The sequence below is a fragment of the Gorilla gorilla genome, chromosome 17 (assembly GCF_029281585.2).
Source record: "Gorilla gorilla gorilla isolate KB3781 chromosome 17, NHGRI_mGorGor1-v2.1_pri, whole genome shotgun sequence".
NCBI classification, from domain to species: Eukaryota; Metazoa; Chordata; class Mammalia; order Primates; family Hominidae; genus Gorilla; species Gorilla gorilla.
Genome location: NC_073241.2, coordinates 82701138 through 82717189, shown reverse-complemented (window position 1 = coordinate 82717189; position 16052 = coordinate 82701138). Strand labels below are relative to the sequence as shown.

Here is a 16052-nt window from a genome sequence, read left to right as displayed (position 1 = left end):
ATCTACCTGGCCAAACTGAGAAAGAGCCCATTTCTTTTTTTTTTTTACTTTTTATTATTAATTGTTGCACTTCCATAGGAAGCTGAGAATAGCAAATTTGTGCCCTCTGCTTGGTGGTGTAGTATTTTGAATATTTTATAATTCTATTTTCTGGAAGTAATTTGAATAAATAAATCAAAATACACATGACACAGAAATTCTCTTAAGGGTTCTTATTGTTTGCTTGCTGTTAAATTGAGTAGGAATATCTCAACTTGATAATACAATTTTGTTTTCATAAATAAGCCAGGCTTTTAAAGGCAAAAGTATTGTCTCCCATACTTTTATTTTTCCATTGTGAGAGAATGGATTTTTAATAGTAAGATCCATTGAACGTATAAATCTAAGTAAAGAGTGTGGACAAAGTTTCTTTTATATGCACTGTGATTTTGGCATATACAATTTTACTGCTTAGATTAATTTGCATTTCTTTTTTTCAAATTTTTTATTTTTTTTTTAATTTTTGAGACGGAGTCTTACTCTGTCGCACAGGCTGGAGTGCAGTGGTGCAAACTGGCCTCACTGCAAGCTCCGCCTCGTGGGTTCATGCCATTCTCCTGCCTCAGCCTCCAGAGTAGCGGGGACTACAGGTGCCCACCACCACGCCCGGCTAATTTTTTGTATTTTTAGTAGAGACGGGGTTTCACCGTGTTAGCCAGGAAGGTCTCGATCTCCTGACCTCGTGATCTGCCTGCCTCGGCCTCCCAAAGTGCTGGGATTACAGGCGTGAGCCACCGCGCCCAGTCAAATTTGCATTTCTTAATATGGGCTAGACTTCTATTTTTTTTTTCCTGAAGAAGCAAAATTAAGCTTTCTTCCAGAGTTAAAAACTTATTCTATTGTTTACACTGACTGATAAGATTTACTTAAATAAGAGTGGAGAATTCAGATGAGTGGAGAATATGACTTATTTTTTCCTTCGCCAAAAACATCTTTTTCTATCAGAACCTGTTTTTATTTAGACAGCTTTCTGTTTATTTCTCCTCAAACTTATTACTGTTGATTTCCCATAAGCTTATAAATAACTGATTATAACAAAATAAAATATAAACAAATCAAAAGCTACACAATTACTGACATAGAACCAATGAAAAGAGATTATAACAATGAGGGGGAAAAAAAGAAAATTGGAATGAGCCAGTCTCAGTTTTAAAAGGCCTGGCACACTGACAAGTGAACATATAAGATCTTGGGGAAATTTTGTGCCTCACTTCTTTTTCCATATTTGTCAGCTCAAATAAAAATTCTGTTTGCTATTGTGCTAAGAGCAATTTCCTAGAGAAAACAAATTTTCAACTTAAATTTCAATCCTATCTGGAATTTTCACGTTATCTTTTCATTTTGCAAAATTCAGAAAGTAAATTACATAAAGTAAGTGTGCCTTCTGAAAGTATAATTTCCATGCTTATCTCTCTGTATCACGGGATGGCTGAATTACTTTGTTAATTTATAATAGTGCTATCCAGCTCTTGTATGCAAAAAAAGAACGAAAAAAGGAGTGACTCTTCCATGTTCCTAACCCAATGGTTCAAGTTAATTAGACTATAATGTTCACATTTTGAGTTATACAATATTTTTCATAATAATTATATGCTATGGAGACATCTATTAAAAGCCTAAAGTGATCATTTAAATGCAAAATCTCTGATAGAACTCCATTATATTTTTCATACTAAATTAACATTACAGGCTTCTAATGGATGCTTTAATTAGGCATTGATGTTATCAGCAATATTTGGCAAAATAAAATCTGTCACAGTGAAATATTCATTATGTTCAATTTCTGTCAGTCAATATTAAGTGTTTTGTGAACTTTATGATTTAAGTAAGAAGCTAAAACCTAAGTGAGAAACTAAAAATCCCCAAACCTCCGTATGTGCCATACACACAAACACACACAAACATAGTCATTAAGCATCTTTTGTGTTTCATAATTGCCAAACAACCAGCTTCTTTATAGACATTTATACTCAGGGCACTCCATTAGAAGGTTGTCTTGATGCTTCAGAGAATGAAAAACAAAAAGGTCTATTCTAATTGAAATACACATCTTTCGTGAAGCAAATCAAATGACGTACGTGTGTGTGTGTGTGTGTGTGTGTGTGTGTGTGTGTGTGTGTGTACCATTAGAAGAATTCCATGGTCAAAAGGGGAAAGAAGAAACAATCAAAAAGGGTCATGGAGTCAGCTGAGATGTAGAGACAGAATAATGCCACACAAAAGGCAGGAGCAGCTCATGTAGGGGGTAAGCAATTATAGGACAAGGGAGAGCTATGCTGGGAGAGAAAGTGGAGATGCTTACCGGTAATTTTCCCATTGGCTTCCAAGGGAGGCTGCCAACTCACAATGACGGCACGAGGCTTCCCTTCCCTAGTAATGACTGTCAAGTCCTTGGGAGCAGAGGTGGGGGCTGTGAGGTGAGACAGAGATAAGGCCTTGTCATTGGATGTGAAAGAAAATAAACATTGTTGGAAATTTCATCATGATGTTGACATTCAGAATCTATCAAGAAGTATATCATGTCTATTTTGCCATTTACAGTTTATTTCAAGGATTTGAATAAACAAACAAGGATACAAAAATTAATAATTTCTATGGAAATCAAATGATTCCCAAGGTGTGACTATAGAGAACAGAAGAGAGTATGTGTGAATATAAAGGAGAAAAGTACAACTGGTATTTCAAGTGGGCTCACACTAAAAATAAAAGAATCATTATAAGAATGAAGAAATGTATACTTAGTGAGATTGATGATTACATATCTTTTTCTAGTTTATTATTTATGTATTTATTTTATTTTTTTTGAGACAGGGTCTTGCTCTGTTACCCAGGCTAGAGTGCAGTGGTGCAATCATAGCTCACTTCAGACTCAACCTCCTGGGCTCAAGTGATCCTCCCATCTCAGCCTCCTGAGTAGCTGGATCCACTGTTGCACAGCACTACTCTAATTTTTAATTTTAATTTTGATTTTTGTAGAGATGGGTCTATGTTGCCACGCTGGATGATCACATCTCTTCAAAAGAATTCTGTTACAACTGCAGGCATTTATAAATAAAAATGTCACCTAAGTCTATACTTCCTTAAAAGCCAAAAAGTTTTTAAAATGAGGTAAAACTGGGGTCAAAACATCTTAGCTAGGTGACATATTAGGCATCTTCTAAACCAACAGGAAGGCACACATGAGAAATTAAAATAGAAGAGGTAAAAAAATAACTATGAGTGTCTTAGTATCAATCCAGCATGAAGTAAGATGGCACGAAGTCTTGCTCCTAAGACTACTTCTCCCACATGTTGTACTCAAAACAATTTTAAATATTTAAAGGTGGCAGCAAACTGACTAAGCTAGCCAAGCATCTTCCAGGCTTTTTCCAATCTGCTCTCTCACTTTCTACATTTTGGAAGACAAGTTTTCCTTCTGGGTAGCTCACAATGCCACAAGTCTGTTATCCACGGCAACTTTGCTACCCTTGGTCTAACAAAGGCAGATTCAGAACGTATTGGGTTCTGTGTTTGGCATCTGGAGTAATTTCCTGGTCTCCACATAAAAATTCTGTGTAGGACAAGATAGTTAGAAATCAGTCTCTAATTCTGAACTCATCTTCACCCTATTCTGTTTGGTACTTCTGTTGGTCATATATTGCAGAATCTGGACATTATTAACACTGTATTTCTAGTATCTCTTCCTGAATAGTGTTCCAAATATGAGCCAAATAGAGGAGACATCAGTCATTCCCATCTATCATACTATTTTCTTTCCAACACCCTGATCTTCAAAGTCACTGGGATTCCAGGTTAACCAAACGTGCACTTAATTTTAATCATTGACAATGTACTGAATATATTCACATTTTCAAAAAAGAAGAAGGGATGGATGGAGAAAGAGAATTAGAAGAGGAGGGGGGAACGAAGGAGAAGAAAACTTAGGTGGAGTATAGTTGATCCCTTAGTAAAAAGACTGCATAGATACTAATACAGTATAAAATAACATATGCAGTCTAATATAATATGATATATATGTCTTAATGAAACCATATCAGGACATTCTTGCAAGAAATGCAGATTCATTATGGCAAAATACTAAAAAGACAATGCTGTCTTAAAGAAGGATTATTCTCACAGAGAGGTCATTCAGGATATTTTCCCAGCTATGAATAGGAAGGTAAGATATAGTCACAAAATAACTTAGATTAGTATACATCAAACGTAATAAGGAATTTTCCACTTCTGGAAGTAATTAAAATCTTTGTCTTTTTTACTAGTGAAAATAGCCTGTTTTGTCTTAACTATGTTAAAATTCAAATTGATGTTTGTTTAGAAAATAGTCAAATGAGGATGATTAGATTGCTTCACTGAATCTGTTACGTATTCAAAAAGGATAAAGTGATTCTTCAACTTTAGCTATCAATATAATACAATGAAGAATTAGTTATTTAATTTAAAAAAATCTAACAAATCTAATTCAGGTGCTGTGCAAGCTCTTATTTTTCCTCAAGTCATGTGAATATTGGTGAATAAAAATTTGGTATTGGAATTAATGATCTAAATGTCTAGCATTATTATATGAACTGCACACTGTTCCTTAATATTTGAAAAATAATATGGCCCTCACAATTTCAATAATCCCTACTAAGTCAAGCAGAATTCCTCTGCCTTGCTCTTCTCCTGAGTTCTTGAGTTCTGCCTGGAATGATTTCTTGAAATTCTTCATTGTCTACCCATTCTCTTTGGATTAAATATAAATAAATAAAAATAAACACCAGGCCCTCTAGGATTTATATTCTGTTTTATTTTATGTACTTCATTCCCCTTGTTGTCCCATGAACACTGTGCTCAACTCACTTTGAGCCAATCATAAGTGTCTCTTTAACACATCATCTTTCTGACACCTGCTTGGGTATTTTTGCACATGAGTTTTCCATCCTTTGGAAGTCCCTGGAATGAGTATGTGATAATTCAACTAAGCCATAGCTCAAACCTCATTTATTTTGTGAAACTTCCTCTTATTTTTCCAGACAGAATCTGTACTTTGTTTGCTCTGATTTTAACTTGTCCACAATTTTATGATTATATTTCTGATATTACTTCAGGAATTTAAAAAAATGCTTTTTCTTTTTTATTGGACCATAATTCGCTCAAAGACATAGACTATATTCTCCTTACCAAGTTCCTATCTCAAGGCATGACAATTATAAATTAACATTATTAAAAACCCTTAATTAATATCTTGGTCCACTAGACAAGCACTGCCCTCTGATTTCTTTGGCTCTCAATTTTTCCTATACTTCCATTTCTTTATTAAGTACATGAATGGAAGGTAACATTTAAGTTTCAGAAGATTTCAGCCATAGGAATTGTATTGGGCATTTGTTACTTGCACTGTCCAGCATCCCATCCTCTCCTCTTCCTTTTAAAGAAGGACTTGTTTTTTCTCTTTGGGAAAAAAGCTCTCCTCTATATCATGAAAGCTTGGTAGCAATATCAGTTGGGAATTCCATGGTCTTATCCCTTAGCTATGTGATCACCTGTCTCAAAAGATGCCAATAATATTCTCTCTTTTGTGACAATGAATCTACATACAAGGAAATAAAAAAGGTGGAGTCAAATAATTACTATGGTAGCACCTTGAAGGGATAAACCAATAGTTCCTCATTTCTATAGCCTAGGAATAATAAGGCTGATGCCTGTCTCTTTCCAAGGCCTAATTATTTAAAGTGTCCTTCCTGTCACTTTTATTTTACTTCAGTTAACCAAAATCAAATAAAGGATTCATTATCTGGACAGAATGAAATGCTTGATTTCAAAAAATTTCCAGTCACTCGTATCTTTATCACAAGCCATTTCAACACATAATGGTGTAGCCCCATATGGTCTTTATCTTACTGCAGAACTAGAAGCAAACTTTAGAGTTATTTTATTCACTGAATTTCCTTCTCACAGTTATAAACCTGCAGACACTTGTGAATTACTTCTTACTTCTCATCATCACTCAGGGATCCTATCCATGTGCTATTTACACCTTTGTCCAGATTATTACCTTTTCTACTAACCACATTTCTAAAAGTTAATATCTTTTTGTTAGCAATGGGTCTCAACACTGGTGTCCCTACAAGGCTAGGCGGTTGATGAGAAATCAATAGGGTGCATACATCAAGTCAGATGTTGGTGTGCATTTTATGTTTATGAGAGGAAAAAAATGAATGAATTTGCTTGTATTAAGATGAAAATACTACTACTTCTCTTTCACGCAGGGAAGGCCACATTTCTTACTATTTCACATCATCTACATTCATCTCCTTTCAAGTAAAAAGGAAGAGTCGACTGTTTACTTGTTTACTCTATCCAATAGTATGTATCTCATCCGGCTGGTCTTATTAACCCTAAGAAGCTGTGAACATTCTGCATTCAGGGTGGAATTCTGAGAAGAAGAGATAATAACAGGTAAAACAGAAAAATAGGATGTTAAAATTAAATTAGGTCAACTAGAAATCTTCTTGTTGAAAGAAGTATCCACGGATATGTAAAAATATTCTCACTAGAACTCTAATAGTTAAAACAATAGTTGGAGTTAAAAATTAGAACTGCAATCCCATGGGACAAATTCCAATGGAAAGATAAATTCAACTTACCCAGGAAACAGCTTTATTAGCATTTTTTTAAAATTTGAAAATTGGTGTAGTTTACCCACAAATATGATATGTTATGAAACCTATCAAAAAAACATGTTAAGCCCTGGATTCTTCAGAAGTTGGATTTCTGTGAACTATAAATGTCAAGTACACTGCATCCTTGTTAAAGTTATAAACTCTACATTTACGATCCATAGTAAATGTGACCAGTAAAAATTACAGTGAATTGCATTACCCTAGATTTGAACTATTTAAAATTGCATAAAGGTCTTCTATTATGTTACCCCATTTCCCAGGAGGGAACAAAACCACCTGGAAACTCCTTCCCATATCCAGCCAAGGTTATTCGCAGTAAATATCCATGAGACTTCAGTTGTAATGCAATGCTTTCTTTTGCATCTATTTTTCTTTTTTTCAAAATGAGAAATACCTACCATGACAATTGTTCAAAGACGCAACTGTTTTGGACCGAGTTCATTGGACGGATTTCTGTTCTTTACTTAAACGTAGTGAAAAGAAGATTTATAGTCAGATCCCCTGAGTTAACACCCTGAAGAAACCGTGTATTAATCATGAAAGCAGATTACTTAAGCCATTGGAGATTCATGTTTTTTCTAGTGTGAGGAGAATACTCTTAGATATAAAAGTGCTATGAACTATAGAGGATGAAATATTTTATATAGGATAAGGTATAATTGAGACACCATAGGGAACACATGTTCTAATTTCCACAGAACCTGGGAAACACCATTATCAAGGGTCCAAAGTAGACATTTCCTCACATACCTGCTTCATACGTGGTGGCATGTGCAGTCATGCTCCAAGTACTGGACCTTCTGTTTTTTGTTACCATGACCGAGAATTCATACATTGTGTTTGGTTTGAGGCCTGTTGCTGTGTAACTTAGAGATGTTGTGTCTTCTGACTATACAAGTAGGAAATAGCAAAGAGATAAAAAATAAACTCTATCAACTTGGTAAATCAAGACATAAAAAGACTATTAAATAAGCTAACACAAAAGTAATCTACTCCCAAACAGCAGAGGAGCAGAGCATAGCACTGACTCGAATTCCCATCTATTAACCAGTTCGCACTGGCTGATTATACATTTACAATATAACCAATAAAATTAGGTATTATGTTGTCCAAAGGGGCTACTAGATAGAAAATTTTCCGAGGTAAGATATGTTGAAAGGTCTAATAGGTTAAAGCATATTTTCCATATGATCAGGCATATGAGACTATGCCTCTTATAAATATCACTTTGTGCTTGGTATTTACATATCTTTTTTCAAAGTTAAATACTTACCTTTATTACAGAACCAGAAGAACAGGACAAATTCCACTTCCTTCCGTCAACTCAATTTTTGAAATTTTCTGCATTGAACTTAATTCATTTATAATCAAAATCTGTGGTTTTTTTGGCATAAGTTTTAATGTTGTATATTTTAAATAGACCATTGTTATTATTTTCCACTTGTAACAAAGTTAATTGATTAGAGTTCTACTGCTCATCATGTTTCTCAAAAAGCCTTTAAGGTTTAAACTTTTAGTGCTTCCAGAATCCATTTACATCTTATAGAGAACATGAGACAAAAGCAATGCTGAGTCACATGGTTTTCATTCTTTGTGTAGACTTCACATTAAACAAACATTTAACGATGGTAACTGGAGCAATTGATCAAGGAAGGAACAGCAAATTGGATAAATACTAAAGGATTACATTGGTGTTTAAAGTGGTGTTGGTATTATTGAAGTCTTCTGAATTCATTCTTTGTCTTTCAAATGACAAGTTAGAGATATTTTAGTAGAAAGTAAATTATAGTTCTTTATTGCTTACTCAAAATACCAAAATGGGTAATAAAGAAAAAACATGATGCAAGGTTTAATCCATTAAAGTATATTTTCCATATAAGCAAAAAAAATGGGACTGTTCCTGTTATAAATATAATTTTGTGCTTGGTATGAGGTATCATTCTTCAAAGTTAAATACTTTTATTTTAAAACATTACATTTATTATCTATTTATGTCTAAAATAATTAAGAAAAGCTCTTTTCCCCCACTCATATCATATGTATCTTACCCTCACTACTGAAGGAAGGGATATCTTTTTTTTTTTAATTCTACTACGAATCCTTCTTAGGTTATAGTTATGAAAATTGTATATTTCATTACACCACCAAATAAATATGTAACTGTACTAATAACATTTCGGTGATTTGCCTATCCAGCCTATTAAAGTGATGACCTCAAATATTTATCAGAAGTCTTCTTAAAAATAATTGTAGGTTGGTGCTGTGGCTCACGCCTGTAATCCCAGCACTTTGGGAGGCCGAGGCGGATGGATCACTCGAGGTCAGGAGTTCAAGACTAGCCTGACCAATATGGTGAAACCCCATCTCTATTAAAAATACAAAAATTAACTGGGCATGGTAGCATGCACCTGTAGTCCAAGCTACTTGGGAGGCTGAGACAGGAGAATTGCTTGAACCTGGGAGATGAAGGTTGCAGTGAGCCAAGATCAGGCCATTGCACTCCAGCCTGGACCACAGAGCGAGACTCCATCTTAAAAATAACAAATAAGAAAAACCTGTAAAAATATATGCCCTAAATAAATGTAAATATTTTTGATATAATCAGGAAGATGAAATTCCATCAAATAAAACACAAAGTGGTCAGCTAGTATCTGACATGCAGATATATTACTTCCATTTTTTGCTTTCCTTCATGATCATGAACACCTCTAAGTCTTAGAAATGGAAATAAAAGGGAAAAATGAGGCAATAAGAAATATTTTAGGTAAGAGGGAAAGATCATATCTCAATAAAAACAGTTTCTGGGCACAGACACCACTGGCATTTGAGAGGCCAACAAGTAAGATCGTCTTTGTGTTCTAGATTGACACCTTTGCATTCTATAAATACCATGATTTACTGAGTTTCCTCTAAAACCTTATAGAAAGCTACGGCTTATCTTAAAAAAGCCTAGAAATACTTTGGAGCAACATGGCCAGTTATCTTTGTGAGCATAGAATAACCAGATGGTACCTCTCTGAGCCTTACTTTTTTTTTTTTTTTTGAGATGGAGTTTCGTGCTTGTCACCCAGGCTGGAGTGCAATGGCGCGATCTTGGCTCGCTGCAACCTCAGCCTCTCGGGTTCAAGTGATTCTCATGCCTCAGCCTCCCAAGTAGCTGGGATTACAGGTGCCCCACCCCCCCACCACGCCCAGCTAATTTTTGTATTTTTTTAGTGGAGACAAAGTTTCACCATGTTGGCCAGGCTGGTCTCGAACTCCTGACCTCAGGCAATCCACCCTCCTCGGCCTCCCAAAGTGCTGGGATTACAGATGTGAACCACTGAGCCCGGCCTGAGCCTTACTCTTCTTGTGTGTAAAATGGAGACGACCATAGCACTGACTTCATAGCATTATTTAAAGTGCAAACTAAGACAAGTAAAGCATAGTGTTTGGCCCAGAGAAAGTATTAAATAAATCTTAGCTACATTATTTCATGCATTGTCTCTTGTTGTATGTAATTTTAAGCATGTGTTATATGCTCCTCCCATTGAGTTGCATGCAGTTTGAGAGCTGAGACTGAGTCCTGCACAACTTCATATCCTCTGTAACATCCATATTATATCTAGTAAGCACTAGTCAACACTCGATGGATATATTTTGAATAGAAATTTGTATAAAACATCATATGATTAAATACTTTAATAGAAAAACATATAGAAAATGTCTCCATTTGATCAGGAAAGTTAATACAGGGTTTTAGACAATCAAAACATGAGCATCTGTATTATAGATTTGGGAGTAAATGGAACTAGAAGGACACTCTTGTGGGGAAATCCCTGGATGATGCCATTGGGTCACCTGAGATCCTGCTCTAGTTTAATGAGGAATTTCTGTCAAGTTATATCACCTACCTCTGTCTTCTTACTTAACTACAAAGAATCTCATTGTTTTTACAGCAAGTATGGATATTTCCATCATATAGATGAGAAAAATGAGACTGAGCAGGTTAAGTTTCATGACAGGAGGTTGCAAAGCCAACCCTTGAGCCCAGGTCATGTGTCTCCATGTACATTTTGTTTGTTTCCTATTGTGTGTATGTCCTGCCTACCTTTTAAAGCTGTAGTGGAAATGAGATGAAGTAAAGATATGACATTGGCTTGAAAAGTACAAAGTGAAAACTCAAAGAGTCTATCACCATTATTTGTAAAATTTAAATTTGTTTTATATCTTTCTAGTTTTCTCTAACCCTCCTTATATCAGGGTATGGATATATATGGAGAGAGAGAAGGAGAGAGAGAGAGAGGGAATAGTACGTTAGTAATCGAAAGCCTTCTGTCAGGGAAGATGAAGGGAAGAGGAACAGTTAAAATCTTTTTGGGCTGAGTCTCACCTCACAGGCACTCTTTGTGAGATTCAGTAATTCCATGTCTGCTGTAGTAACTATTGAACTGAAATAATTTGCTTCAGGAAATTTTGGAACTCAAACCACTCTGAAGAAAACAATCATTTTTCCTTAGAACATTTCACATTCTGGCAAAGTCGCCATGGCCATTCTGTGAAATGTATGTATCTACAAAGTACAGCAATTATGACATAAAATTTTTAAAGTGGAGAAAGTAGCCTTCTAAAAGTAAACTTACAGAATTGGGTAATCTATATAAAAAGAGACATTCTTTAATGGTCTCATATGTTTCATTGGTTGTCTCTTCTGATAATGTTATCTTTATTTATAGTTCTGCTGAATCTTAAATCTACTACTATAAGGAGGTGGATAGGGTACTTACCACGTACCTTATATCAATGATACTATTTAGACTTGCCTGGAGAGTTCTTCCAAATACCTCACCTAACAGGGCAGCAGTACCAAAGAAAACTGTCTTTAAATGGTTTCAACTAAAATCTGATTTATGATGAAATGTGAATTTTATGCCATTTACAAGTTGAAAGACACCACAGGAAGATCCAGCATGGCTACGGGGAGAGAGAGGCAAGCTTACAGGATTAGTGGTGGGATTTAGCTATAGCTCCAGGATTGGGGTTAAAAACATCCTCGAAATATTTTCATCCCCCCAAAATCACTACTAGCTTGAGGCTGGATTCAGGAGGATGGTAGTTCAGTGAAAAGAACATTGGCTAAGGTATAAGGAGACCTAAAATCTCCTCAAGAGCTACCCCAATCAAGTGGTTAAGAGAACACAAAAGGTGTAGGAAGAAGACAGCCAGGGTTGAACTATTTGATTTCTTAGTTGTTGGGTGGCATTTATGCTCTTATTTTCAAAACTGACTTCTTCACTCCCAATCAGTATCTTGTGAAGTTTTAAGTTCTAAATGTGTTTTTATACATTATATCTCTCGAATAACTTATGAATTCTTTTAAGTTTATCCATAGAGCTGAGTGTATAATTCATCCTAAAATTATACGTAATAAGTAACAATGACTACACCATGTTTTCTTTCAAAATAAACCATCTCTATGATGTAGTACATTTCTAGGTACATAGTAGGTTCTTGACAACTACTTGTTGATCTTCTCATTTTTGTCTACATTTGTATATTGTCTATATATACTAACATCATAGCAGTTTTAGGAGGTAACAAAATTATCTTAGTATATAACTGGTTGTTATGATCCCTGAGGCTGGTTGATAGAGATTTGAAACTGGTAATGACTGTCTCAAATATGTATCTCTGAGGAGCTCTTAAAGAGGTTGTCAGATAACTCTGTGATAAGGACAAGAACAGAGAGCTGGTGAATTCATATTAGCTAAAGGGGAGTGTGGATTGTGAGTTTTCTTTACCATAATAGTGTGTTTTCAAGGCTAAATGAAGTAGGTGTTAATGGCTTAGAGTGCTGAGGTTACAAAAAATATCTTCAACTTATCTATTCCCAGTTATATTCACTGAAAGATGAGTCTCTGTGACATTAATAGGGTCGCTTTGGAAATCAATCTAGATTCCAAATGGAAAAAAAAAAAGATACCAAAATCCAGAAGATTAACATAGATCTCTGCTATTTTAAAGGGACAATGGCATTCTCTTGCACAAAATCAAATCATTTATACAAACTCAGCATCTGGTGAAAAGCAAATAACGTTTTACAGCACTTGATGTTTTCCTACCTTGCCTTAGAATTGTTTCCTAAAATACAATTATTCTCATGTTAATCTTAGATACTGAGTTATTAAAATGCTTTGTTTTTCTACATAGATACACAGCAGCAAAACGACTCATGACAGTCCAGGAGAGGTTTAAAACAATGCGTTAAACAAATGTCAGTTCATTTTAAATTTCATGCTATCAATTAGAACTTCACCTTGTATTTTGCACTTGCAGAAAAGCTGGTTCTCCACCGGACGGTGTAAAGTCGCACCTCAGACGTCTTTTGGTTCTTAGGGACAGAGTTGTCTGCCCAGCTGACCCTCACAGCATCATGGGTAAGAGCCACAGCCTGTACACCTACTGGTGGGAGCATGGGGGTGGAGAGATCTGGGACCGAGGTGGGGAAATCATCAAGCAAAGGATAATAATCAACTGGGTCAGTGGGATCTGGGTTTAAAAACCCACCAAATGAAACAAACAAATAAATATGTAAATAAAAGCGTTAAAAAATAAATATCAGTGGTAACACATCACAATGAGTTAAATGCATGGCAATAATGATGAAAGGGAACATGAGAAGAACAGAAAAAAAATGTAATTAATTCAATCGGAAAACACATTAGAAACGGTATTGCTATACTGCAAAAAAGTAATTGAATATTTTCTATAATTTACTCATTCTCTTAGAGTGGTTTTATCAATTTGACTGTCACTTCTGCTTATATATTTTAAAGACCATTTTTTAAATGTTGCACATTGCTTCTTAAAAGATCTAGTTACAGGATCGATCAGTTTTACTACTATATAATTTAAAATAATAAGAGAAAAATGGGGGTTCCAGTTTATTTCTGCCTACAAAAAGCTAATTGCTTATCTAATACCTAATTTTTTGTTTATTTTCTCCTCCTTCTCTAACTTAATAGGGTTTCTCTAATGCTTTCATTGTTGCTTAGCTTATATCTGCAAACACATTTCCTGGGCAAGAAACAAATAAATAATAAAGAACAAAGTACCCTGACACCCACAGCAACCTGTGTGTGGCTGTGATTGCACAAAACCAGAGTGACCAGGTACACAAGATTCCATGGATCAATTATATATTTGATAATTAAGTTTCAGACAGCACCTGGTTTGTCAGGCTTTCTTAGACTGAAACCCTTGAAAATGCAGAAGTGTGATTTTACCCACATTCTCACAGAGTAATTAGCTAAGTTTTTAGTCTTGGTAGGAGTTCCCATATTACACATTCCTACAATTTTATATTATTGGATGGCAAGACAGGATTAACTACCTACAGACTTATGAGATTTGCACTGAGGTATATACATGCTTTGATCCATAATATAATGGGAATCTGCAAAATGATGTGTGTGTTTTTACAAAATTCTCCAAAACACCTTGTAATCATGTTTATGCTGTGATATCAGAATAAGAGAAGCTGATTTTGTGGCCATAGTAACAGCCTAACTTTGAGCATTTGATTTTGTACTTAAGACATTTATACTTAAAAAATCTTTATATTATGTAGTGCATATTCTAAGAAAAATAATATGTGATAATATAACTCTCAGGCTGGGCATATGATAACATTTGGGGAGATGAGACCTACTAATATGTTGGGTGTCTACAGCAGCATAATACAGGGTTTATTTTTTTCAACAGCCTGGTTTAAAGTGGAGTGACTGCTGGCTGGTTTTGATGATTACTTCACTTTGTCCACTGCATTTCAAATGCCTATCCCCTATTCATCACTCTGTTTTCCAATGAATTATTTAGTAGTTTACTAGTTTGTGGTCTTTGGAGCAAAATATAAAACTGAAAACAAAAACCAAAAAAAAAAGGAGAGAGAGAGAGAAAGAGAAAGAGAGTTGTGTTTAAAATTTAATGACAGAGCCCAGGCTTTCTGTATTTTCTTTGATGTCTCTTTTTATTAAGGGATCCTTTAAACTCAAATAGATTTATAAAACGATGAAGGGGAAAGAGAAGACGTTGCAGTCTCCACAAGGATTCCAATCATTCATCGGTTTGTGTAGCAGTGGAAGACATTTTTGCCAAATTAAAGCAGGTGCTACTTTGTTTTACTTGTTTCTATTTTTAGCTGGCTTTACAAGAAGAACGTGATACACATATGGGAAGTTTTCTAATTTACAAACTCCTCTTTTGACCTATTTTACTGTTTTCTTAATCCAGTTTTATTGGTAAACATACATTAACTGTATAGTTTTTTCACAGGTGCCATACATAACGTTTTGAAATAGGGTGATTCTTCTTCAAGAAATGGAAATAGTCAATCCTGCTATTTCTGATCTTAAATGGGTATACTATTCATGACCATTCTTACTGAGTTTCTTGGAGTCAGTTCCAGAATGCTTCTCTGAAATTTCAAGCAAGGGTGTTGGGTGGTATTTCTTGATGGACTTACACAGTCCAGAAATTTCTATCCTTGGCCAAGTTTTTTCTTTCCCATTTTATGGAATAATGTTTTTTCAGGTGTGGCTTGTCATCCTTCTTGACACTTCCTCCAGAGCTGTGCTAGTACAATGACCACTAGTTATATGAACTAGTTAAGTTTAAATAAATTAGAATAACAAAAAATTCACTTCCTGTGTTGCACTAGGCAATTTCAAGTGTTAAATTGCTATAAAAACCTAGTGTCTGATGCAGATATAGAGCATTTCCAGCAAAGCAGAGCGTTATCGTGCACAGCAAGCACAGCTATTAATACATATTGCATATATTAATTGTCTTTTTCTGTCAGGTCAGAAACTATTAATATTTGAATAATTGAATTTAACACATTCTTTTGTTGCTACAGAACTTTTTTTTTTTTCTCTTCCTACCACTGGGTGATTTATACACTGACTCTGAGTGGTTACATTCAAGAGAATTGAAAAAAAATTTAGTAAAAGACAAAATATAGCCTCCAAACTTTTGCTGAGAAAGAAATCCGTTCAATTCTTAACAGGTGTTTTGGTAAGTGTCCATGAATGTTGAGTCATTATACTAACATTCAAAATGAACTTTAGATGGGTGTGGTGACTCACACCTGTAAACCCAGCATTTTGGAAGGCTGAGGCAGAAGGATTGTTTGAGGCCAAGAGTTCAAGACCAGCCTGGGCAACATAGCAAGACTCCATCTCAAACAAACAAACAAACAAACAAAAAATACCAGTTATAGTGGAGCACACCTGTAGTCCCAGCTACCCAGGAGACTTAGGTGGGAGGATCACTTGAGACTAAGAGGTCAAGTCTACAGTGAGCCATGACTGC

At 35.2% G+C, this 16052-nt stretch overlaps 1 protein-coding gene and 1 long non-coding RNA gene across 4 annotated transcripts in view; one reads left to right on the top strand and one right to left on the bottom strand.

Moving 5' to 3' along the window:
- LOC129528168 (uncharacterized) overlaps nucleotides 1-13065 on the top strand; it is a 67241-nt gene extending 54176 nt beyond the window's left edge. The window contains exon 3 of the long non-coding RNA XR_008673392.2: nucleotides 13017-13065. This is a non-coding gene — a long non-coding RNA (uncharacterized lncRNA). The remainder of the gene's footprint in view (nucleotides 1-13016) is intronic.
- DCC (DCC netrin 1 receptor) overlaps nucleotides 1-16052 on the bottom strand; it is a 1206401-nt gene that overhangs the window by 131100 nt on the left and 1059249 nt on the right. For all 3 annotated transcript variants that reach the window (XM_019014295.4, XM_019014296.4, XM_055367978.2), the window contains exons 17-19: nucleotides 12997-13229; nucleotides 7452-7590; nucleotides 2342-2449 (exon numbers count right to left, since the gene is read on the bottom strand). In XM_019014295.4, the coding sequence (XP_018869840.3) occupies nucleotides 2342-2449; nucleotides 7452-7590; nucleotides 12997-13229 (480 nt within the window). The remainder of the gene's footprint in view (nucleotides 1-2341; nucleotides 2450-7451; nucleotides 7591-12996; nucleotides 13230-16052) is intronic.